This window comes from Eremomyces bilateralis, assembly GCF_010015585.1.
Source record: "Eremomyces bilateralis CBS 781.70 unplaced genomic scaffold P152scaffold_12, whole genome shotgun sequence".
In the NCBI taxonomy this organism is placed as follows: domain Eukaryota; kingdom Fungi; phylum Ascomycota; class Dothideomycetes; order Eremomycetales; family Eremomycetaceae; genus Eremomyces; species Eremomyces bilateralis.
In genome coordinates, this window is record NW_022985078.1 from 69,600 (window position 1) to 91,702 (window position 22,103).

The window sequence follows — 22,103 nt, forward strand, 5'->3', positions numbered from 1 at the left end:
TCCCCCGATTCCCCCGATCCCCCCGATTCCCGCTTCTCAATCGGCAGCACTACCTGGTGCAGGCGAACAAATGGCCAAGCACGTACGCTCTCACCCAAGTGGCAAAGAAGTCAGGAACTAACGCATTTCTAGGCGGGAATTTAAATCACGCCGGGCGACTATGAATTGCGCCGGCAAGCGCAACGGCCTCTATGCTCACACCACCTCCTGTGCCATGTATTTTTTATGTGTGTCTGGGAAGGCTACGGAACTTACCTGTCACTGGCCATTTATATTCAACTGCCGCATAGGTGGATGTGTCGTCGACGGAGACGTTCCGTGCGTATTCGATTCAACTGGGGAAGGAATATGCAATCTGTCACTCTAGTGTGCAATTTTGAAGGAGACAGGATGGTTTCGGTAGTTGAACGCGATGAATTGGCACTGTTATTCGGGCGCAACAGGAACTGGAATCCAGAATGATGACTATCTCCTTCAGACCTACATTATTTCAAAGCACAGCAAAACAGTAACCAGGTCCTAGGTAAACAACTTATTCTACGCATGCTTTGAAGCCTTGCGACCTGTGCCATTTCGTCTAAGAAAACGAAGTGACGCGCCAATTCTGTTCCTCGGACCACTTATATGTACCTATAGATGGTAGTTACCTGTTGTATGTACAATTGGACTTTCCACAAATGAATCTGGTGCTGAGGTCTGCAAATGAAATAGCAATGAAATACACGATCAGGGGCTCGATTGACTTTTTTAGTGGCTGTCTGGACGCACGGCCCAGGGCCAGGAATCAGAATCTAAATTTGTGCTACATAGTGTAAGTGGAAGGTCGAGTAGACCGACCGGCCTAGGCCTCGGATAGTTCCGGGAAATAATCTAGATTTCTTTGCTCTAGCGAACGCTGTGAAAGAAACATGGACGGAGAGAGAACCGATTCCAAATGTTGGTATCGTAACCCGACGCCATATCTAGGATTCCCGCTCAAAACCTGATGCGCACCAGTCAGCAGAGTAGGACAACGGCCGTGTCCCGGGCGAATCCAGTGGCTTCAGTTACGGCACAACGGTAGTCCGGTCATTTTCGATAGTCCAAAGTGATACATGACCCTAAACAGTCACAGGTAGTTCCTCTTCCCCTTCATACGGTACTTACACAAGGACCCCTACCGTCGACTAATCAGTCAATTCGCTCGACCAGACGCAGCGTCTTCAAAACTGTGCTCGTCCCGCGTTTCCAGCAGCTATACCGGAAGCATCCTGTCAAACCCAAGGCCCGGTAATCCCTCAACACGCATGGGTGCACTGATGGAATTGACAATTTAGAGGTTCCTTCGGCGGAATGGAATCCTGCATTCTTGTAGGTAGATGGGTAGGATGGGATATACCCGTATCGATACTAGATATCGGCACTGGAAACGGTGGAGGACGTGATATTGGTACTACTTCTGGGAGTCCATCAATCGAGCGTTCAAGAACACGTGGATGAACCTCTCACGACGAGCACGGGGAAGGCGGACATAGGAATATCGGGTAGGCGAAAGGATCGGTGTAGAGAACGGAATAGAACGGAACTTTTGTTGGTATCAAACCACAACCTAATCGAATCTAAGTCTCCCCCGAAGTGTGGTATGGTATCTCCCCTTTCCCCCTTTCCTCCTTTTTCTACCCACACCACGCCCTAGCCCACCACCCACGAATCAAACAAGCAAAACATCCGCAAAAAACAAACACCATTCCACCCATCCGCGATCCAGCAAAACAAAATCAAGCTCTTGGTGTGGTATAATGCAATCATGAACCCGTCCGTCCGTCCGTCGTAATTTTCTTATCTCGAGCATCAATCGAGGGGGGTATAATTTTCCCAGCGCAAGCAAAGCGACACATCAATTTTATAGCCGGTGGAAAAAAGCCGGCCGAGGGGAATTGGAGAGGAAAGGGATGAAAATGGAATGAGAAACAGAGTAGCGGGGAAGGGGCGCGGAAAGCAACGAGGTGATGATTCTCAAGCTCGCCAGGCAATGACCCTCGTCATTTCCGCTGTTTTCCACCCCTACAAAGCAAGGAACAGAAAGCAACGCAGAGCAGAGCGAACAGAAAAGCAACGGCAAAACAATAGCAAAAGCTGGGTATATTTGGGTATTTCGTGCTTTTGGTACCGTACCACCCGCGTAGTTCCCGCCCGTCATGATCTCGCATCAGAACTTTTTCACATCCCCTCGCATCGCATGGCACGTCCACCTCCACCCACCCATCTCGCGATCCAACGGGATTTTAGGGTATGATGTATGATCTACCGCGGCGGCCCAATCACCCCCGGAAACCCATTCCCCGTCCCCACGCTATTCGCCGTACTCGGCCGCCCGCTATCCACCGACGCGCGTGGATCGTATCGTGGCGTCGCGTCGCCGGGACCGCTGTTGCTGTTTCCCCCGGGGCCATTCCACCCGGGCTTGCCGGAATACGCGGCGGACGTCGGCGTTGGCGGGCCCCAGCCGGCGACGGCGCTGGAGGGCGGCATGCCGTGGTGGTTCGGCGCGGGGCCGTGCGGGTGGGGGTTGTGACCATGGTAGACGCTGGAGGTGGCGCCCCCGTGCATGGGGTGGATGGGGCCAGCGAGGGAGTGGGAGGAGTGGGAGTGGGGGTGGAGGTTGTGGCCGAGGCCGGAGACGATAGGGGCAGTGGCTAGGGAGGCGGAGGAGGCGTTGAGGGAGGCAGAGGAGAAGACGGAGGGGGTGGAGGGGTGGGGAGGGAGGGAGAGGACTTCGTCTTCGGGGAGGTTGATGCCGGAGTCGTTCCAGGGGTTGCGGTAGCCGGAGGAGGCGGACTCGAGGGAGGCGAGGGAGGCTTTGGACGCGTTGCTGCTAGCGTGCTTGAAGAGACTGCCGGGGGAATTGCTGCCGGTGCCGGTGCCGTGGTTCTTGCGCCGGTCGATCAGACTGCTGAAGCTGGACATGCTGCCGGGCTTGCGGAACTTGGAGAAGAAGGAGGGGCCGCCTTCCGTGGCGCTTCCGGCGGTGGGATCGCCGACGGCGTCGCCGAACTGGGACCGCGTGGGGCTGTCGGTGGACGCGTGGGGATCGGCGCGGTGGAGGAGCTTGGACTCGAAGAAGGGGAGAGAATCTTCGAAGGAGTCGGATTTCGGACGTGGGATGGCGCCTTGCACAGCCGTGGCGTCGAGACCATGGGCGGCAAGCCGGGTGATGAGGAAATCGATGGCGTCCTTAAGGCCACCGGCGTTGTTGCGCGTATAGGAGAGAGTGAGGGACTCAATGGTTTGAGGTATTGACTCCTTGGTTTCGGCGGAAGAGTCTTCGGACGCTTCGGTTGGCTTGTCGGCGGCTCGAGCGTCGGCTTGGGGTGCAGGGGTGGAAGTGTTGGACGTGGTAGGAGCAGTCGTCGCGGCCGAGAGACTCAGATTCTTGGAAGGGTTCGGATTCAAGCGCACTTCGACGACATATTGCGATTGGAGTTTCTCGGCCACGTCGGACTGGAACTCAGGGGATCGAATGTAGGTCTTCAATTCCTCGTTCGCAGGGAAAGCGAGATCATGGCGCTCAGGAACCATTCCCTAACAAGGTCAGATGTTGTGCACAGGTCAATGATCATGTAGACTTACCAAGAACTCGTCCACCGCTTGTGGCACCTGATACTCTGGCCCACTGACAACCACCACATCGCTCGCCGACTCCGTATTCGGGAAGTTGATCTTACAGTTCCACTTCTTCTCGAGCTCCTCGATCCGCCCCATTTGCGCGATCAGCTCCCGATGATACAGCCGATCGATGACCACCAGCTCCTGCACGAACTCCGCGTCCGCCTTCTCCACCATGTCCATGATCTCCTGCTTGACGAGGTCGAGGTTCTGCGCGTTGCGCGCCGGGGTGCGGCAGATGACGTTGTCGACCTTGATGTCGTCTTCCTCGCGCCCGATGCCGCCGCGGTCCATGGCGTTGGAGAATTTGACGAAGACGGAGTATTTCTTCATGATGCGCTGGATGTGTTGGCCGCCAATGCCGATGATGCGCTTGTGGTATTGGTCGGGGACATGGAACGAGATGGAGGCGGGCATTTCTTGCTCGACGAGTTCGAGGCCTCCTTTAGTCGCCTCGTATTGCTGGCCACGTACGTCGATGTAGAAGTTGTACTCGTTGAATCCGTCGAAGACGATCTGCACGTTGCTTTGACTCATGATCTTGTTGATCTTGCCGTTTTTCTTGCCACTGACGAATTCCTTGTGCTCGTTCGCCAATTCGATCTTCACGCGCATGGTCGATTGCGATTTCTTGACGAAGGGGATGTTGCTGATGACCATGAGGGCGGCCTTGACGGCATCGTCGGAACCGTGGATGTGGAAATTGAGACCCTCGAAGCTAATGTCGGCGCCGGAGTTGATGCAGATATCGGAAAGCATGGTCCGGACGTCGGTTGGGGTCGGAGCACGTGCGGAGGGGTCCGGATGCGTGATCCACCAGGAGGCGCTGTAGAATTGGCCGGCGAGCGCCATAATGTCACGGACCGTCCGTTCAACATTGAGGATATCTGTCCCTTGTACACGAACAATCCCTCGTTGCAGACCAAGCGATGGAAGTACGACGTAGGACCCATTGTTTTCCATGATCTTGCGAACCTTGTCCAATCGTTCCAGAATGATGTTGTCCAACTTTGATGGAGTGACGATGACGTCCTTGACAAAGGCCTTGGTGCTTACTGAGAGGTCGTGGAGGCGCTTCTTGGCTTGTAGAATGGCTTCCGGACTTTCGCCCGTGATAACAATTTCATCCTGCTGTCTCCTGACTCCACCTGGAGGGGTGTAGCCAAATAGCCGGGTGAACGGGGGCGGGAAGTAGATGGCAGTATTCGTGGCCGATTCGATATGCTTGATGTTTCGGCGGGCCTTTCCGCTGATTAACGTATGCATGCTTAATTCCAACATGAGGGCGTCCACATGACGATGAAGCTGTTCTAGTCAGTATCGTATGTCTGAAGTATAGAACTCAAACCCACAATCTGGTCAATCATGGTCAAGACTCTAAGCTTGGCATGCTCCGAGTTCTCCAGATCACCGTAGATGTGGCACCGCAATCGCTGATCCAGGGCGGTCTCAATGCCACCGCTTACGCTCGCCGACTCATCGATGGGCTTCGGATGGAGAAGGAAGATGTCGGCTTTCGTCTGCTTGGCAACTTCGTCCAGATGCTGCAACACCACCGCCTTGACGGCATTGGCCGCGGCATCGAAGATCAACCGCTCATCGATATCGACAGTCGCACAGCGCTATCAACGTCAGTACTACTCCTTGCATACATCCCTCCGAGACCACGCATATCATACCAGGGTAATCGGTGTATCGTTCAAGATCCTCTCCCTCATCCCATGCACCATCTCCGTCTCCCCATACAAACACACATTCGTCACCAACGCCTTCAACGGCCCCCTCTGATACCCCGGAATCGGCTTCGGCTCACTCGACACCACCGTCGCCTGCAACTGCCCCTGACTCGGGTCGCTCAGCACCCGACACATGTTCCGCAGGTGCTCCACGTTCGCGGCGTGGATCGGCAGCTTATGGTTCGGCGTGCCCTCGGGCGTCCCGTCGGCGTGCGTCCAGCGCTCAAACGCGCCCGGCGACGAGTAGATGATCTCCTCGGGGTCCGGGCCCGCGAGGTTGGAGTGGAAGGGCACGTTGAAGGAGAGAGTGATGATGGTGCCAGGAGCGGGGGCGGGGGAGCGGTTCGCGGCGGTAGCAGCGGTAGGGGGAGGGCCGGTGGGCGTGGCATTGGGGGGGAGAGGGCCGGCGGAGTGCGGGGGGTGTTGGGGGCCGGGTCGCTTCATGGGGCTGTTGAGGGACGCGTCGTTGTGGGAGCGGGACATGCCGAAGGAGGGCATGGAGGGCGTCATGCGCTCCCATCCATGGCGGGCTTGGCCGGTAAAGTTTTGGAGCTTGTGCATCGTGAGGGATGGGAATCGGGTGATGGTCGAAGGAGCGATTGGCCAGGATGTTGGACGTTCGGATGAGCGGGATGGTAGGGAGGTTGAAGTGAAGCAGGTTGATTGTGCGTGTGTGGGGGATGGGTATCTCTAAACGACGGAATTGAGCAAGATGAAAGGGAAGAAGAGGGAAAGTGGGAATCAGAAAAGAAGAGATAGAATAGAAAAAGGAACCTGATGGGAATGGACACAGGAACGAGGATAATTCATGGACTTTGGTGGTGGAGGTGAATGGAGGAATGGGATGAAATGGGAGGAGTGAAGGAGTAGAAGGACGTCTGAGAGAGTGACGAGAGAGGAGAGGATCGGGGAGAGCGAAAGAGAGAGAGACACTGAGAGAGAGTTGGGCTTCGTCGAGGCTGAGTAGGTGGTCTGTGCACGCGGATGCCTTGGCGCCTAAGGCTGAAATCTACATTGCTGCAATTCTAGACCTGAAGTGAGCTGTCAGGCTTGAGCTCCACGAATCCACCACAACCACAAGAAACACCGGATCGTCACCATCAGTCCCTTGACGTCCTCCTCAAATCTTCATCACCCATCAGCTCCCATCCTGCTTCTACAGTTCGTATCTCCCTTCCGTTCCCATTCCATCCCCTCCATCCACCCCAATCCACCCCGGCTCGTCCAAATTGGCCCTCCCACCACCCAGCTCCGGGCGGCTAATGGGCGGGGTAGCAGCAGGCACATGCAATCAATCATCCACGTCCCCAGCAATCAACAGGACTACAGGAAGGGGATCAGCCAGCACCGACACTCGGCCAGCTTCCGATTCGGTCATCGGGTATCCGGAGTGTTTCTCGGTTCCCTCAGCTAGTCTTATCTGCCATCAAGGGGATCCAAGCCCATTGGCTCTAGTGCTCCATCATCAAACTTTGGAATTTGGATGCGTGCCCGGGACGCGTCGTCACTCTTCTCGATTATGGCTTCGTCGGACGTGGATGCCGTCCCAGGTGCTACCGTTCCTATTAATTATTAACCAGGAAATCTCCGCCCAAGGGCTTGAAACTCGAATCGAGATGCAAATTGCCATCACCTCCTTCATGGCTCCTTGGCGGGCCGCTCAGTCATCAAATCCTTTGTTCTTCAGCTCTGGGCGGGGACCGGCTGGGATCCCGGAATTGTTAGAGCCTTACAGCCTGAGGTGTCAGTACACTACAGTACTTGGTATGCGGGCTCCCTGCATCAGAATTCCGTTCAATTCGATAGGTCTGGATATCCAGTTGTCCACGCGTCCTATCCACAACTCCACATGCTCCGCCCAGAATGCCCAAATGCTCGATACCTATCCCAAATTCCCAATGCTATGCTCCTCAACCCGAGATGCTCTCCCCAATTCCTCCCATCCCCCGCCCAACAATCAGAATTTAGTCCCAACCCGAACCTCCGCTTCTCACTCTCACCCCTGATCCACCATCTTTCCGCCCCCAGTCTAAGCCTCCAAGCACCTAATAGCGATGCCAGATTGCCAGGAACCTATCCCGCCGGACTCGCAACCTCCGGGCGATGGAAAGCAATAAGTATGTCGTTGTTCGTTTCCCTACCGTGATTGACTCCGCCCTGCGTCGGGAGGAAATAGTGATATTTATGTGCATCCGAACTCCCAAGTATCGAGAACGGTAGGAACGGTAGTTAGTACTATATAAGCCGTCCCGATGCTTGGCGAACGAAGTTGGCTGGAGAGAACCAGTAGGGGCGGAAATGTGGACGAGGGAGACGGGAGGATGGAAGGTAGGTAGACAACCTCAAACCACGTAGACAGGCGAACGAGGATGATGAAAATGGTTATATAAGCGGTAAATGAGACGCAAAGAAATTGATATATTACAACGCTGCCTGTCTCGAAAATGCAAATCGAGCGCTCTCAAACCACCATCCCATGCAATGCCAGATCCAAACCAAACACAACCCAGGCAGCCCGTGCAATGCGACAGCGATTCATATCCTTAACCACGACAATGCCAACCACCACCAAATTCCCAAGTCCTCACTCTCCTCAATACCGATACGCCACCCTCCCCCGCTCATACTCCCCTCCCATCCCCCCCTCCTCCACATACCTCCCCCCCCCAACCACACTAACTTCCCGCCGCGGCACATACTCCCTCGGTGCCATCCCCTCCTCCAGATACTCCGGCCGTCCCATCTCCGGCCGCATACTATACGCCCTTGTCCCCACCGGAACATATTCCCGCTCCCTCTCTCTCTGAGGATACCCCTCAGCCACCCGCTCCCGCTCTGCCGGCCGCATCGAGTACTCCCGCTGTCGATACCGCACCTCTGGTGCCGGAAGGTACTCCTCCTCGCGCTCCACCGGCGCAGCCACGACCCGCCGCATCGGCGGCGGCGGCGGCGGCATGAGGAATGCGTCTTCGGGGTCGTACGGGTCGGGCGCGCGGCGCGGTGGCGGGACGCTCGCCATGTGGCGATGGGATGCGGGGACGGGTGCGGGCTCGTGGGTGTATTCGCGGAATTCGCGGCGCTCGTAGTCACGGCGGGGCTGGGAGTCGTAGGCGACGGGGGCAAGGGGCGCGGAGGCGTAGTATTCGTTGCCGTATTTGTCGTAGACGATGGTGGGGCGGGTAGGGACGGGAGGTGGGGCCATGAAGGAGGGGGAGAGGATGCGAGAGGGGGCGCGAGGGGCGTCGGGGTAGTGAGTGGGTGGAGAGCGGGAGCGGTCGGAGCGGATGTAGCGGGGTGCGGAGGGGCGGACGGATGACTCGCGGGCTGTGAGGTGTTGGGGCGCGTCGACGTAGTGGGACACGGCGCGGACGGGCCGGATGCTTGGTGAGGCGTAGCGGATGGGCTCACTGGGAACCGCTCCAGGGGAGTAGGGTCGTCGGGCATATTGGAGGCTGGCGATGCGGCGGAGGTCGACGTCGTCACGTTCTCGACGGTACATGGGTGCGGGTGAATGGACGCGGACGTAGCCGGGAGGGACGCCATCGTCGACGTAATAGGCTGGGGCGGGACGAGGGTCGTTGTAATAAACCCGGCGGCGGAATTCCCGTGGCGACACTTCTTCGATCTCGTCCGCGTATGGAGCCGGAGCCGGACGACGCGGCGGTTCGGCTTCTGGGAAAGAGGCAAACGGTGGTGGAGAGACAGGCTCTTCTTTGATGACCGGTTCGGGAGATCGTGCAATGCGTTTTCCGGATGGACGACGGGTCTCCTTCTCGGCATCGGGGCGGTTCTTGCGCTTGCGTGGGTTGACCACGTTCCGCTGTGGTCCACGTGGTGAGCCGTTTTGCAAGCCCGAAGACCCGCTATCTGCCCCCCCTCGAGCAATCTCGGACATTGGGGAATGCGGCCCGCTCGGTTGGTTTGCTTGCGGTCTGTTGAAAGCTAGTGGAGAGACACGGGCAGGTTGGGGAGCAAACGGAGACTTGATTCGATTGCGAACGATGGGGGCATCGTTTGGAGAAGCGGGACCTTGGGGTCGAGACCCTTCGGCGTACGTAGAATGTTGAGGCACATAACGGTCATACTCGGGTGGATTAGCAGCATCGCGTGTTCGATTGGGCGAAATGACGGGGAAGTCATCTGCTTCTGGAGGTGAGTACTCCGATTCCTCCCTCTCGCGCTGTTCTCGAGGTTCTTGCCCAGATGGCCCTGTGAACATGGTGAGTGAAATTCGTCGAGGTTGGAATAGGACCTTGCAAAAGTCAGACTGCCACCCTTACCATGAGCCGGACCTTTCCCTTTCGCACGTCGACTCTGAGGAGTCGCTTTGACCGAGTTGTCAAGAATCTCGCCTTCTTCTCCATTTGAACCAACGTCTGTCGACCAGCTGTTGGCCTGGCTAGAGTAGTAAGAATTCTCATCAAATGACTCGGTAGGCGAATGAGCAGAAGCAACCTTCAACCCCGAGACATGTTTTACAACCTCATGCGCTTGGCCCAGCGTGTCCGCGACGTCGAAATTGGCATCGGCCGTCTCCACGCCAAACTCCACCGTATCACCGGTAGGTCCCTTCCTTATACCAGAATTATCCTTCAAAGTGCGTTCCACGCGTTGTCGTTTGAGGTTGATCTCGGCTCGGATCAGTCCATCGGACTTCTGAAGGAGCACCGGATCAATCTCATGCGTGGATTTGGGGCCGAACGCCGGATGGTCTGGAGAATACGGGGACGCGATCGAGGTGGTTGGGGTAGGATCATAGGCCTTACTCGATGCTTGGTTAGCAGCTACAACACTATTCTGCATCTCTGGCAGATGACCGTTGGTTCGACCTGCAGATACGACAGGACGGGAAGTCGGTGTTGCGGATGCGCTGTGGCGCGAACCGGCAACGTTCAGGTTTGGCAGCTGGAGTCGAGGATGTTGCCCTGAGAGAACATCGTTCTGAACCACCGACAGCTTGTCATAGAACGCGGTCCAAGGATTGGCAGCATTGTTTGCTGGTACGTGAAGTCCATTCACCGGTAATGATTGCATATTGCAAAAGAGATGGCGAACCGCAATGGTTCGATGAATGGCTTGATACCCGTGTTCTTTGACACGTTGTTAGACGAGCGAGCGATGCGACTTGTTGTAGCAGGAAAGACAAGTGGTTCTAAAGGACATGATAGATCCAATGAAACTGGCGCAAGAGAAAGCCAAATGTCAAACCTGTTGGTCAGTCATTATCGACAGCAAAAAGGGTAGAAGTAGGAGTGGGAGAGAGAAAGAAGAAAGAAGAAATGGGTTATGGGAGAGAGGAATTATTGGAATTTCGACGGCAAGCAGCAGCTCCGAACGAATTACATAGACAGTTGCACGTGGTCCGAGCGTATTCACTCTGTTCCCTTTAAATCCCTTAGTACTTCCCTGACTCCCTGAGGCCTGTGTTCCCTGTGCTCCCGGTGTTCCCTGCGTTCCATCATCCATGCCGAGGAAAGCCAATATCGATTAAGTCATTCGAGTCCGGAAGGGTCATACAGAAATAGATGGATCAGGAATAAATATGTTCATCGTGCCCTTACTCGCTGCTTATTCCATACTGTAGGCGAGGGTTGATACTGGACGTAGTCACAATGGCTACATCAAACCCTGCCCCTGCCGACAAGAGGGCGGTTTTCTTTTTTGATATTGATAATTGCGTGAGTCTTCAACATGTCGTTCTTGTTATAAAGGAGTCATATCACTCATAACCCCTAGTTATATCCGAAGAGTCTTCGAATCCACAACCATATGAGCGTTCTGATAGGTATGGATCATGTTCATGGTTCCCATATCTGGTCCTTACGTAACCTAATTTCATTTAGACAAGTATTTCGAAACCCATCTCGGCATATCTCAAGCTGAGGCATATGAGTTGCACATGAAATACTACACCCAATATGGACTTGCAATAGAAGGGTTGGTTCGTCACCATAAAGTCGATCCGTTGGATTACAACCAAAAGGTGGACGATGCGCTGCCGTTAGAAGACATAATCAAACCTAACCCGACTCTACGAAAGTTGCTGGAAGACCTCGATACAGACAAAGTCCGTCCTTGGTTATTGACCAATGCTTACGTCACACACGGTCGACGAGTGGTCAAGTTACTTGGCGTGGACGACCTGTTCGAAGGTCTCACCTACTGTGATTACGGAGCAGAGAAGTTTGTCTGCAAGCCGAGCACGGAGATGTTTATGAAAGCGATGCAAGAAGCAGGTGTTGACGACATCAAGTCCTGCTACTTTGTTGGTGAGTATATCCTAAGGCCCCGCATGCAAAAGCTATTTGTCCTAACTCAAGACTAGACGATTCGGCCTTGAATGTTAAAGCTGCCCGAGCACTGGGATGGTCGTCAGTCCATCTGTTGGAGGATGCGGAGCCAAAGCATGCAGACGAACCCAGGGAGATGCAAATCAGGGACCTCGAGGATCTACGGAATATCTTTCCGCAATTCTTCAAGTCATCCAGTTGAGCATCATTCATACCGGAGTCGGGTTTGGGCATTACGGTACTTTTCAAAGCGATGCAATTGGGGTATAAATGTCTCTATCGGGACTGTCCAAATAGACAATACATGGAAGATAGATGGCTCGGCATTCAGAGTCCTCAAGCGCCCGCTCAGGAAATATGTGTCCACTATAATCACGCGCGCCTTCCAACTCCTGCAGTCTATAATCCAGACTTTAAGCCCTCTCCTTACAGTCCTTCCCGCTCTCCTCCGTCATACTCTTCCCATACTCCTCCCACAGCCTCCCCACCCCCTCCCCAAACAACCCCTCCCAAAACCTCTCCTCCTCATAATCCTCCCCCTTCAACTTCTCATTCACCCTCCTAACACTCCCCTCCCCAAACCGCCCCTCCAAATACTCCAAAAAATACCCCGTATGCTGATACCCCGCGTCCCACTCCCCATCCGCCTCCCGCTTCCAGTGCGGCGGCACATACCGACACCGCAACCGCACCCAATCCGCCACCCCCTCAATCAACCCCCCCGGCGCCGTCCCCCGCGCGTCCCATTGAAAGCAATGCACCATCTCATGGCACACCACGCCGCAGATCTCCGCCTCGATGCGCGCCTCGGAGATCCCCGCGATATAGTCCGTGGAGAAATGGATCTCCTTATGGTCGGCGTCGAGGTCGGTGCCAGTGGTGTAGGCGACGCCTGGCATGGAGCGGAGGATGAGAGTGACGGAGCGGGTGGGCGGGACGGCGCACGTCCGGGTGTAGAGGTGGGAGATGACGCTGGAGACGCAGGTGGAAAGGAGGGTACCGCAGTTCGGGGTGGAGAGGAAGCGTTGGGCGCCGGGGGAGGAGAGGTCGCGGAGTTCGAGGCGGAGGAGGGGATGGATGGGGGGAGAAGGGGGGGGGAGGGTGGTGGAGGGGATTTGGTAGTAGATGGGAGAGGGCATGGTTGGATGGGATAGGGGTTATGACTACCTCGAGTAGATTTTATATTAACTAGTTGTTGTCGCTTTTTGAATGCCATATTTCTTGGGATGCGATTGCATTCAGCTCTCGAGGTTGGGGTCGTCGTTATATGGCTTCATGACTCGATCACACCGAAGGGAGGGCACGACATGAGTCATGCGTCCCGCCTCGAGTGGGAACTGGGAAGCCTAGTTACTCAACCAAAGGCTGCCTTCCTAAAAATAAACCACAGGTCTCCTTCATTTGAATCATTTTACACCATTGGTCTAATTATAGTCACGTGACCAAAAGAATCCTGCGATAATATTGGCTGTATTGGATATCGTACACTGATACAGGAGGCGCGAATCAGTCAGCGGTTCGCCCATAAAGAGCCTTGAGGAACGACGCTCGAGTTGGCGATTGTGAATTCCAAAACGGCACTCGAATCATTCACAGAAGCATCACGAAAGGTTTGCGGTTCATTGGTTCATGATTGGTCCGTATTCCTAATTAAATTGTTTTTAGAATAATGGCGACCTACCCAGTTCGGTTCGAGTTCCACTGCGACAACGAAACCCTCGAATTCATTCACAATATTCCGCGACATCTCATCACGGCTGACGCGCAAGCCTCACGAGAAGATGCAGGGTATATAGATCAGTTTGCCCGTTCACTACGGCCCATCATAAAAGAGCACGAACCGGCCTGTCGTGCTGCTTCTAATCCGTTGTGCATAATTTGCGGCTCGCTCATGGTGACTGTCTTGCAGACGCCCATGTCGTGGCTTCACAAGGTGGAGGATCCTTTTGTGGTGGTATTGATTAGTGGCATATGTGGGAAAGGCGAATGCGAAATCAAGATGCGACAGGAAGTGCAGGAGACGATGGGTGAACTTGTAACAATGGGTCAGAGCCATAGACCGTCGGAAAGTGGTGGGGGTAAGGAAGTGCTGCCTTGCCGAATCTGTGGGAAGACGGAGGGGACCATGAGGTGTGGGCGGTGTAAAGTTGTGGCATACTGTGGGAAAGAGCATCAGAAGAGGGACTGGAATACGCATAAGAGAGCCTGTGTGTCCAAGGAGGGCTAAGGCGGGTAGGAATGGAGGCGAGGGTGTGCAGACGCTTTTGGCGGAATCCCCATCGTCGTCTTCTACGGGAATTTCTACTAGTTCCGTCTAGTGCAGGAGCGGTCGATCCTGCTCTCTAGTTAGGCCATTGTGTAGATCGAAGACAAATCGTTCCGAGCAGAGCAGAGGTACCAGCATGATAAAGCATACGCTCTGTGGACAGAGTTCACCACGGTGGTTTGCTCGACGAACAAGTCCGTGCTGCAGAAGATGCACGACTACAGCGACTCCTGACGCGGATCAGACAAGGCATGCAAGAGGGCTCCGACGTTGATTTATTGAACCGCACGTGCTACCGGGAAGGCCGACGGATCCCATGGGAATTCGGAATCACCGTCGTCATGCCGCTGAACCGGAACCGGTGGAACTTGAACGTCGAGACCATGCTGTAGTTTCGAAGGCAACGGCAAGGCCTACTCCGGATTTTCATGTCCGAACACAAGTGGAAAGACGGCCAGCCGACGGAGGAAGCGCTTACGATGTTCAGTCACGGAGACGACGGCGCCGTTCCGGTCCCGGCCATCTTCATGTTCGTGCCTGGGATGCCCATCATCGTCAATTAAAAAACCCTCCAAGGCCTGAAACTTGTCAATGGTGCCAGCTACGCGGCGTTGGACATCATTCTCGACAAGGCATACCCCAGGTATGGCGTCGATGCCGAGACAATCCTCCACTTCGGCCCTCCGGCGGGGATCCTACTGACGTCGGAGACGACACGAGACTTCCATTTCGTCGGCATGCCGGCCGGCACCGTGCTTCTCACGCCCATCAGCACCAAAATTGAGTGGCAGAGGAAGCAGCCATGGCAAAAGCACAATGTTAGCCGCCGAGGGTTGCCATATGCAGCCGCATTTGCCTGTAAGGAGTACAAAGTGCAAGGCAAGACACTAGACCCAGTGGTGCTGGAGCTGCGGGGGATGCAGGTGACCAACATCGACAGCAAGGCGGCGGCTAGCCAATGCGATCCGTACAGCTTATACGTGCAGTTGTCGCGCTGCCCGTCGCTGGATGCCACCATGCTCCTTTCCAAGGCGCGAGAACGGGACTTCGTAGGCAATCGGGTGCCCGGCAACATGGTCGCCGCGGAGGCAAGGTTGGAACGGCTGAGCGAGACGACAATCCAGGACGCGGAATCTTGGGACTAGTCATCAGAGGAAAGGTTCACGGCGCACCAAGGGGAAGTAACTAAATGTACCGAGTAGTCATCAGAGTAACTGAACTAGTGTTCTGGATCAGAATTGGGCGCCGATGGTGGAGCCGATTGATTGATTTCTTGCACCCATTTCAGCCAGAGAAGTCCGAATCAAGCTGTCACACTGGGACGTGCTAATGGTATGAAGTCGGAGTAATTTGATAACCAAGCAGCAGAATTGCATTACTATGTAGTTATAGGTTAGTTAGTTATGTATAGAAAGATAGTTAGACAGATTTCATTGGTAGATGACCCCTGTACAAGAGTCACCGTGCCATCTTAGGCTAGGGGGCATTTTCAGCAGACGAAGGGATATGGTCTCAATCCTCCGATCCCACACTATGCCCGAGTAAGAGCAGCATCACTCTAGAACAGAACCTAGAGGAACAGAGACGTCCAGCAAACTGACCATCTTATCCCCATACCACGGTTATAATAATTTCCTATGTTAGAAGCAGATATAGAAGCTAGAGGAAGACATAAAAATGGGGACACAAGGCCACAAGGCACCAACGCATGTAATTAGTCAGCCTAGGTAGTTCCCCTCCCCACATGGGCCTCGTAGAGAGCCTTTTAGGCTTTCCCGCCTCGGGTTTGATTATCCATCTCAACTTCCGTCTCCCGCCCACAACTACCGGTATTACTTCAATTCCTACTCCGTACTTACGATGGAATCACTTGGGCATACCATATGGAGATATCTCTCGACTATGTCGTAGCACCCTCTACCATGGTCAAACTCTATCGGTCATAAGCACCAATGAATGGGGCATGTCGTGAAGTCGGCCAAGGCAACTAGTCTACAGTAGCTCCATGCTACATCTCCGCACACTTTCAGGCCCTCGGATACAACTATAGCTCTCGGCCTTGATGGGACCTGATAGATATGGCCCCCCATCAGATGGAGTCTTATTGTTACTCGTAATTCTAAACTTGATCTTGCTTAAGAAGGTCTCTTCTCGCAAGTTTCGTCAGTTCTCTAATTCAGTCCAGTCTGCTTCCTTCTAACTATTCAGCATCATTCTTTATATATACCTTAAGTCATTATCTAGTTGAGTCAATCGATCACCATGCCTGGCCGGCTCCAAGGTAAAGTCGCCGTTATCACGGGCAACAGCACCGGCATCGGCCGTGCCACATCCTTGACCTTCCAGCGCGAAGGCGCCACCATCGTCTGCAGCGATCTGAAAGAAGAGGCCCCAGATGGCAGCTCCACGCGCGCCCTTATCGAACAGGCCGGAGGCAAGGCGATCTTTGTCCCATGCAACGTGACCAAGCCCAGCGAGGTCGAAAACCTCATGGACACTGCCATCAAGGAATACGGGAGGATCGACATGTACCTGCTTCTCCCCCGCCTTGCTCGCGCTGCTAGCTAATGGAGGTGCTTAGTTTGGTCTGCAATGCCGGCATCCATGGGTTCTCGAAGGAGCATGGTCCGGGGCCTATCTGGGAGATCGATCACTCCGCGTGGGAAGCGTCAATGTCAGTGAACGTATACGGCGTGGTTCACACCCTGAAGTACGCGATCCGCCATATGATCAAGCAAGATCCCGCGGCGGATGGGAAGCGGGGTCGGATTATCAATTTGGCGAGCATTTACGGGCTGGTGGCCAGCACCGGTGCATGTATGTGACCTCGCTCCCAGAAACGAGGGGTGGCCATGGCCTGACGAACTCTAGCTCCTTATATCGCGGCGAAGCATGCCGTCTCCGGCCTAACCAAGGCGACTGCTCTGGAACTTGCGCCTCATAAAATCCACTGCAATGCCGTTTCCCCAGGATGTGAGACTACCATTCCCTATGTCACATTGCTTGGATTGGGCTAATTCGTAAACAGTTACCGACACTGCGTTTATTGCAGGGCAGAAAGACGATATTGCACTCTGGGAGTCAATCAACTCCAAACACCCGCTGGGGGGCATTGGCCAGGCACAGGACATCGCGAATATGATACTGTTTATGGCGTCTGAAGAAAATACCTGGATGTCTGGCGCAGTTGTCCCTGTTGATGGCGGATATACCGCGCAGTAGACGGTGTATGCCACTACCGAATGTCGATGGCAAGCATCGGCCTTTCTTCAACATTCAGCTATGGCAGCCTGCTAGAATATAGCGGAACAGTAGGGAATGGGGCAAGGGCACTGCTCCACTCTAAACCTCCACTAGCCAAGAAAATCATATTTCAACATCATATATTTCAACATCATACTGAAGGGCTTCGAATAGGGGCTGGTTACTAAGCTGACAATGTCCTTAAATGGACCTGATAGCGATCTATCTCAGCTACCTTTCTAAGGCTAGACATTCCAAGCAAGCCGAGGAAGTCCCTGCGATTTATAGCCGTCCACGTCCGTACTGTTCGACAACTCCTTATGCTTCTCCACACTCTCCGCGTACCGTTCTAGCTTCGCCTTCATCAACGCATACGCATCCGTGCCAACGACACAGTGTAGTGGCGGATTTTCCATCATCGCCAATTCATAGAATGCTTGCACACCCTTGACGGGATCGCCGGCCTGGTACCCCTCCTGCCGACTCATGACCGAATGACCATGGAGATGGTCGTACGCGGGATTCTTCGTTTCTGCGAACTCCATGCTACGTCCCGCCCAATCCGTGCGGAACCCACCAGGCTCGATGCAGGTGAACTTGATGCCCCATTCTGGCTTGACTTCCTGGCTGACCGATTCAGTGAAGCCCTCCACCGCCCATTTCGACGCGTGGTCTCGCACCAGTTAGCGACTCGCTTCGAAACCATCAGGGGTCGCGACACATACAGATGCTGCGCAGCGGCATGCCTATTTGCCCGCCGATCGACGTGATCTGTTGAATCACCCCGCCGGTTTTCAAATCTCGCATCGTCTCCATGGCCTTCCTTGTCACGGCTATGAGCCCGAAAAAATTCACCTCCATCTGCTGTCGAATCTGCGCATCAGACAGGGCCTCAAACTCGCCCGTCAGCCCGTACCCGGCGTTGTTGACGACCACGTCAACGCTCCCGAATTTCTTCACCGCCGCGGCGAATGCTGAGTCGATGGATTTGCTGTCGGTGACATCAAGCGGGATTCCTAGGAGATTGGAATCGTTCGCACCGTCGAAGGTGAGTGTGGATGGCTTGCGGGCAGTGGCGACTACTTTATGGCCGTCTTGGAGGGCGGTCTTGACGTATTCATTGCCGAAACCAGTGCTGCAACCCGTTATGAGGAAGACTTTGGGTGCCATATTCAAGACTCGAGATGCAGAGCTGGTGAAAGTGCGTAGACTTTGCGTGGAATTAATAATGAGATGAGGTAGGTGCTTAACTTCCATCTTCGAGGTCCTAAGCAGCACGGCTGAACAGCAATTAAAAGCGCGACATACTTCGTCGCTTTATATATATCAACGTGTTGAGTCATCAGCGCTGAAGTGTGTCAGCAGGCGAAGCGCATGAGGTTAAATTTGGATTCAAGTGAAGTCATCAACATGAAAACTGCAGCAATTTCTGTAATGATGAATAATATCCAACTACTGCTAGAAAATCCTAGGATTATAATAATCCATTTGGTCAGGATTGGTGGAAGGCACTGCAGGAACTGGCCGATAAGGCTGTATCCGTGCCCCATGACCGCCCCACAACCTCCGGTTGTGGGGCGGTCCGCCAAAACGCCTTCAAATTGCGTACGATTCGACACGCTTTTAAAGAGAGGGGTCTTTGGCCATGGGATCCTGAGCAGATTTTACCAACCCTTCGGCAACAGGTTGACCAAGAGGCAGAGGAGCTTCAGATATTCAATGGCACGCCACCAACGTCAAGTATTACGGCAACACCGAGAGCATCTCCACCAAATACCATACGTACGGTACGCCGGACACAACAGAAGATCATAAATACGCCTGAGGCCCAACTTTCTAGCCGGAAATACCAACGTCGCGTTCGCCAAGCTACGGAGTCATTGATCAAGGCGGTCGAAGAGATCGAGGCGTATAAAGCATCCGTTTCAGCCACACAACGCCAGCAAACCAAAAAGAGTCGCCGCCAGGTTAAAACAGGACTTAGCCAGACCGGTGCTTTGTACGTTAGTGAGGCGAACCGCCATATCGAGGCGCGTGGTCAGAAGGAGCGGGAGGCGGTAATTAGGAAGGCACAGCGGGACTGGCAGCGGGAAAACCAACAGGAAAATCAGCAGGAACCATCTCCTATACCCGAACAACCTACTAGTACGGAGGATCTCGGTTTTTATATCGATTTACATCCTGAGTTCTGATATATAGATGATGGTAGTAAAATTGTACTTTTGGCCTGGGTTGTGCTTTTGGTCTGGGAGCACCCACAACCTCCGGTTGTGGGGCGGTCATGGGGCACGGATAGGAGGCTTCGGCCTTGAATTGCTCCGTACCGCAAGTACGTACAGTACCTACAAGGCTACATAGTACTTATCTACCAGGCATCACGCTCCATAGTACAAGCCAGTGATAGAATAACTTAAACGAGGAATATTCCCTTAGGTTACCTTTCGGTTTGCGACGATCTTTGACTTTACTGGATTTCATAGCTTCGGTTTTCTTGTCATCATGTACTCTACCTATGGTGGTCTTTGCTTCAGTCTCTCGATTCTCATCTACATTCCCTCTCGCCGATCACTTGAACATTTTCTAAAGCAAGGTTTTCAATGAACTCCATCATGAAACGTATCATATCGGTCAGGGGCTTTGCATTTTCAGGTTAGTACAGTCCTGAAGCCTGGCTCCGCCAGCAGAGTCACTCCATGCGCCACAAAGAATCTAGAGGGGCTCTATGGCGTGTATACCTACCTACTACTTAATACTTCGTGGTCGAATCCATTTTGGCGATAGCATGAATCTCAGCTCGCTATCCCCCGCCGACGCCACAGAGCACCCCACCAATGGCCAACTCCCGAATCGATGGAGGTCGACCTCTGCCAAAAGAAGGTAATCTGATTGGACTCAGAACAGTTATACAGAGTCCTGGTGTTGGAGTCTAGATGTAGCTTAAGATATATCTGTTTCTCGTCACTCATAAGGCTGAGTGAACCCACTTCAAAATGATGTCTCGAGGAATTTTCACTGAACCACGGATCACCCCCTAAAATATGGCAGCATCAACTCGACCTCCAACAACGTAGACGCGAACAAGCGTACTTCCATTGACAACTGTCTTTGCTCCTCCGACACAATGCTTCGGAGACGTCTCCTTGCAATCGAATTATGCGTTGTCGATTCGCCTTGCTTTTTACGGAGACTGCTCCCGTTCGTCCTGCTGGCTTGGTCTCGCAAGTTCTTCATCATGTATGCCGTCAGGCTGGGGACCTTCGGTTACCTATTCACCTAGACGATGTCTACTGGGATACACTATTGTCTTCTCGTCTCCAGTTAACCTAGGCCCAAGAACAACTGAGACGGTGGGAACCTGCTGTCCAAGGTTCGAGCACCTTAGATCTGCTAGGTGAGACTGTCAACTAATAACAGCTTCCAGCGGATTCATATTGTACAACCGCCGCACCTCAGCGGATATACAAGAGCGCCGTATTGCGAATTTCTTTAGCCTCAATTTCAATGCTACAGCTCATTTAACACGAGGGGAGGTATTCGTAACAATAGCATATCCGTCGTCACACTTCTCGTCCTATGCGATGCACGCAAACAGCATCGAGATACGATGGCAATGCACTGATCCAGACCCAATGTTACCACCGACAGATCAGCCCTCAAACACGACTACTCCATTTACCAGGAAGGGGATAAGTCCAGGGACTGTAGCCGGCACCAGTATCACCGTGGTGGCGGTAGTGACTGGCCTAGCTGTCGGATTGTTCCTCTGGATCCGAAGACGAAGACGGACCGAGGGAGGTCACATCGAACAACCCCACCAGCATGAGTTTGCCAAGCCAGAGTTGGATACACGGAGTCCCCCTATGGGCAGAAACGCCTATACTGTCTCGAAAGCAGCGACAGCAGACATTGGGGAACTCCATGGCAGCCCCGTACCGATATCACCGACTAACACAACGCCCGTGTCTGGTACGACCACTGTCAGATATTTCAAATGGGACGCAGATAAAAGTGCCGAGCTCCCATCACCTACAAAACCAGCAGAAGTTCATGGGGAGGGAATCCAGGAGCTTCAGGGGCAAACTGTCAGCCATATGGATACGAATGATCATAATATTTCGGTTTCGCCAATTGGAAATTCAAGATCAGGACAGTTGAAACGGAAACCAGTACGACAGTCTCAAACCGAACCTTCATACGATCTTGTTCAGAACCTCTGTTCGCGTTTAGAAGGATTAAGGTTCGGGCAATATGCCGGAAAGGGTTGTCACTACATGTGGATCGAATCCCCAGTTGATGTCAGTATCATAAACCGGGCAAATACTGTTTCAATGGCCTTTCAAGTAGCAATGATGATGTCCGTAATCTGTGAGAAAACATGGGCTGGCTCACTGCTCAACTCGGGGTCCGGAACTAACCCGGCGGCGGAATGCTTCTTGAACACATTCCTCCTGTCGCCGTAACGCCGGTGTGATTTACAGGATGTATTTTATTATACACGAGTGGGAAGAGTTGAGGGCTCTGGACCTGAGGACTGCGACTCAATTATGCCTTGGATAGTCAAACGGGTTTCTGTTCTCGCGCGAAATACCTCATCGAGGGTACTAAGTGCCCATGATCTTAGAAGATTGCTCGTCCGTTGAAGGCTCAACTCCTTCCAGGTCTGCGGACTGAGATATTGCCCCCCACTGGGCAAATCTTTTCAACTGCATGTAACTCTTTTCATGCTACTCGGAGAAGCCTAATCGACGGGCTGCAGTCCCAGAGGTCTATCAGTGGTGGACATGCGCTTGGATCAGACCGTCATTTGGTTACCCCATCTAGATGATTTCCAAATTGTAAAGAGAACCTTGGGGGTTAAATTTTGGTATTCTAGTGCTGCATAATGTATATGTACATGATGTCTCTTTTTCCGAAAGTTGGTTG

The 22,103-nt window shown here is 53.6% G+C and overlaps 9 protein-coding genes across 9 annotated transcripts; 6 read left to right on the top strand and 3 right to left on the bottom strand.

The window, feature by feature from the left end:
• Window positions 1-2,283: 2,283 nt before the first annotated feature.
• P152DRAFT_449927 (uncharacterized protein) lies at window positions 2,284-5,942 on the bottom strand (the record flags this gene model as incomplete). The annotated part of the gene is made up of 4 exons (XM_033678141.1): window positions 2,284-3,561; window positions 3,610-4,950; window positions 4,998-5,267; window positions 5,325-5,942. 4 exons carry the CDS (start codon window positions 5,940-5,942, stop codon window positions 2,284-2,286), a joined length of 3,507 nt encoding a protein of 1,168 aa, XP_033533277.1.
• A 510-nt stretch (window positions 5,943-6,452) lies between these two features.
• Window positions 6,453-7,832, top strand: P152DRAFT_459112 (uncharacterized protein). Its single transcript, XM_033679608.1, has one exon. It carries the CDS (start codon window positions 6,644-6,646, stop codon window positions 7,385-7,387), a length of 744 nt encoding a protein of 247 aa, XP_033533278.1. The 5' UTR covers window positions 6,453-6,643; the 3' UTR covers window positions 7,388-7,832.
• Window positions 7,833-10,896: 3,064 nt separating this feature from the next.
• On the top strand, window positions 10,897-12,096 carry P152DRAFT_459113 (pyrimidine 5-nucleotidase). Its single transcript, XM_033679609.1, has 4 exons — window positions 10,897-11,059; window positions 11,118-11,166; window positions 11,225-11,650; window positions 11,707-12,096. The coding sequence occupies exons 1-4, from the start codon at window positions 10,994-10,996 to the stop codon at window positions 11,871-11,873; spliced, it is 708 nt and encodes a 235-aa protein (XP_033533279.1). The 5' UTR covers window positions 10,897-10,993; the 3' UTR covers window positions 11,874-12,096.
• P152DRAFT_474380 (plant basic secretory protein) lies at window positions 12,085-12,810 on the bottom strand (the record flags this gene model as incomplete). The annotated part of the gene is made up of 1 exon (XM_033681317.1): window positions 12,085-12,810. One exon carries the CDS (start codon window positions 12,808-12,810, stop codon window positions 12,085-12,087), a length of 726 nt encoding a protein of 241 aa, XP_033533280.1.
• Window positions 12,811-13,056: 246 nt separating this feature from the next.
• P152DRAFT_47717 (uncharacterized protein) lies at window positions 13,057-14,218 on the top strand. Its single transcript, XM_033681562.1, has 2 exons — window positions 13,057-13,281; window positions 13,337-14,218. Exon 2 carries the CDS (start codon window positions 13,341-13,343, stop codon window positions 13,896-13,898), a length of 558 nt encoding a protein of 185 aa, XP_033533281.1. The 5' UTR covers window positions 13,057-13,281; window positions 13,337-13,340; the 3' UTR covers window positions 13,899-14,218.
• A 147-nt stretch (window positions 14,219-14,365) lies between these two features.
• On the top strand, window positions 14,366-15,082 carry P152DRAFT_474381 (uncharacterized protein; the record flags this gene model as incomplete). The annotated part of the gene is made up of 2 exons (XM_033681318.1): window positions 14,366-14,466; window positions 14,539-15,082. The coding sequence occupies 2 exons, from the start codon at window positions 14,366-14,368 to the stop codon at window positions 15,080-15,082; spliced, it is 645 nt and encodes a 214-aa protein (XP_033533282.1).
• A 675-nt stretch (window positions 15,083-15,757) lies between these two features.
• P152DRAFT_459116 (NAD(P)-binding protein) lies at window positions 15,758-17,449 on the top strand. The gene is made up of 4 exons (XM_033679610.1): window positions 15,758-16,465; window positions 16,519-16,754; window positions 16,809-16,910; window positions 16,966-17,449. Exons 1-4 carry the CDS (start codon window positions 16,200-16,202, stop codon window positions 17,157-17,159), a joined length of 798 nt encoding a protein of 265 aa, XP_033533283.1. The 5' UTR covers window positions 15,758-16,199; the 3' UTR covers window positions 17,160-17,449.
• On the bottom strand, window positions 17,291-18,640 carry P152DRAFT_459117 (NAD(P)-binding protein). Its single transcript, XM_033679611.1, has 2 exons — window positions 17,906-18,640; window positions 17,291-17,853 (listed from the first exon to the last, which is right to left on the bottom strand). The coding sequence occupies exons 1-2, from the start codon at window positions 18,348-18,350 to the stop codon at window positions 17,426-17,428; spliced, it is 873 nt and encodes a 290-aa protein (XP_033533284.1). The 5' UTR covers window positions 18,351-18,640; the 3' UTR covers window positions 17,291-17,425.
• Window positions 18,641-20,301: 1,661 nt separating this feature from the next.
• Window positions 20,302-21,640, top strand: P152DRAFT_449934 (uncharacterized protein; the record flags this gene model as incomplete). The annotated part of the gene is made up of 2 exons (XM_033678142.1): window positions 20,302-20,414; window positions 20,602-21,640. 2 exons carry the CDS (start codon window positions 20,302-20,304, stop codon window positions 21,638-21,640), a joined length of 1,152 nt encoding a protein of 383 aa, XP_033533285.1.
• Between the last annotated feature and the right edge of the window lie 463 nt (window positions 21,641-22,103).

Excerpts from the sequence above, each read along its gene's own strand:
- P152DRAFT_459116 (XM_033679610.1), top strand. The coding sequence starts at position 16,200 with ATGCCTGGCCGGCTCCAAGGTAAAGTCGCCGTTATCACGGGCAACAGC. Across the intron at positions 16,466-16,518 it reads GAATACGGGAGGATCGACAT|TTTGGTCTGCAATGCCGGCA; the intron begins GTACCTGCTTCT and ends GGAGGTGCTTAG. Across the intron at positions 16,911-16,965 it reads CAATGCCGTTTCCCCAGGAT|TTACCGACACTGCGTTTATT; the intron begins GTGAGACTACCA and ends ATTCGTAAACAG.
- P152DRAFT_459112 (XM_033679608.1), top strand. The coding sequence starts at position 6,644 with ATGGGCGGGGTAGCAGCAGGCACATGCAATCAATCATCCACGTCCCCA.
- P152DRAFT_459117 (XM_033679611.1), bottom strand. The coding sequence starts at position 18,350 with ATGGCACCCAAAGTCTTCCTCATAACGGGTTGCAGCACTGGTTTCGGC. Across the intron at positions 17,854-17,905 it reads CATGCCGCTGCGCAGCATCT|ACCACGCGTCGAAATGGGCG; the intron begins GTATGTGTCGCG and ends AACTGGTGCGAG.
- P152DRAFT_47717 (XM_033681562.1), top strand. The coding sequence starts at position 13,341 with ATGGCGACCTACCCAGTTCGGTTCGAGTTCCACTGCGACAACGAAACC.
- P152DRAFT_459113 (XM_033679609.1), top strand. The coding sequence starts at position 10,994 with ATGGCTACATCAAACCCTGCCCCTGCCGACAAGAGGGCGGTTTTCTTT. Across the intron at positions 11,167-11,224 it reads CCATATGAGCGTTCTGATAG|ACAAGTATTTCGAAACCCAT; the intron begins GTATGGATCATG and ends AATTTCATTTAG. Across the intron at positions 11,651-11,706 it reads CAAGTCCTGCTACTTTGTTG|ACGATTCGGCCTTGAATGTT; the intron begins GTGAGTATATCC and ends ACTCAAGACTAG.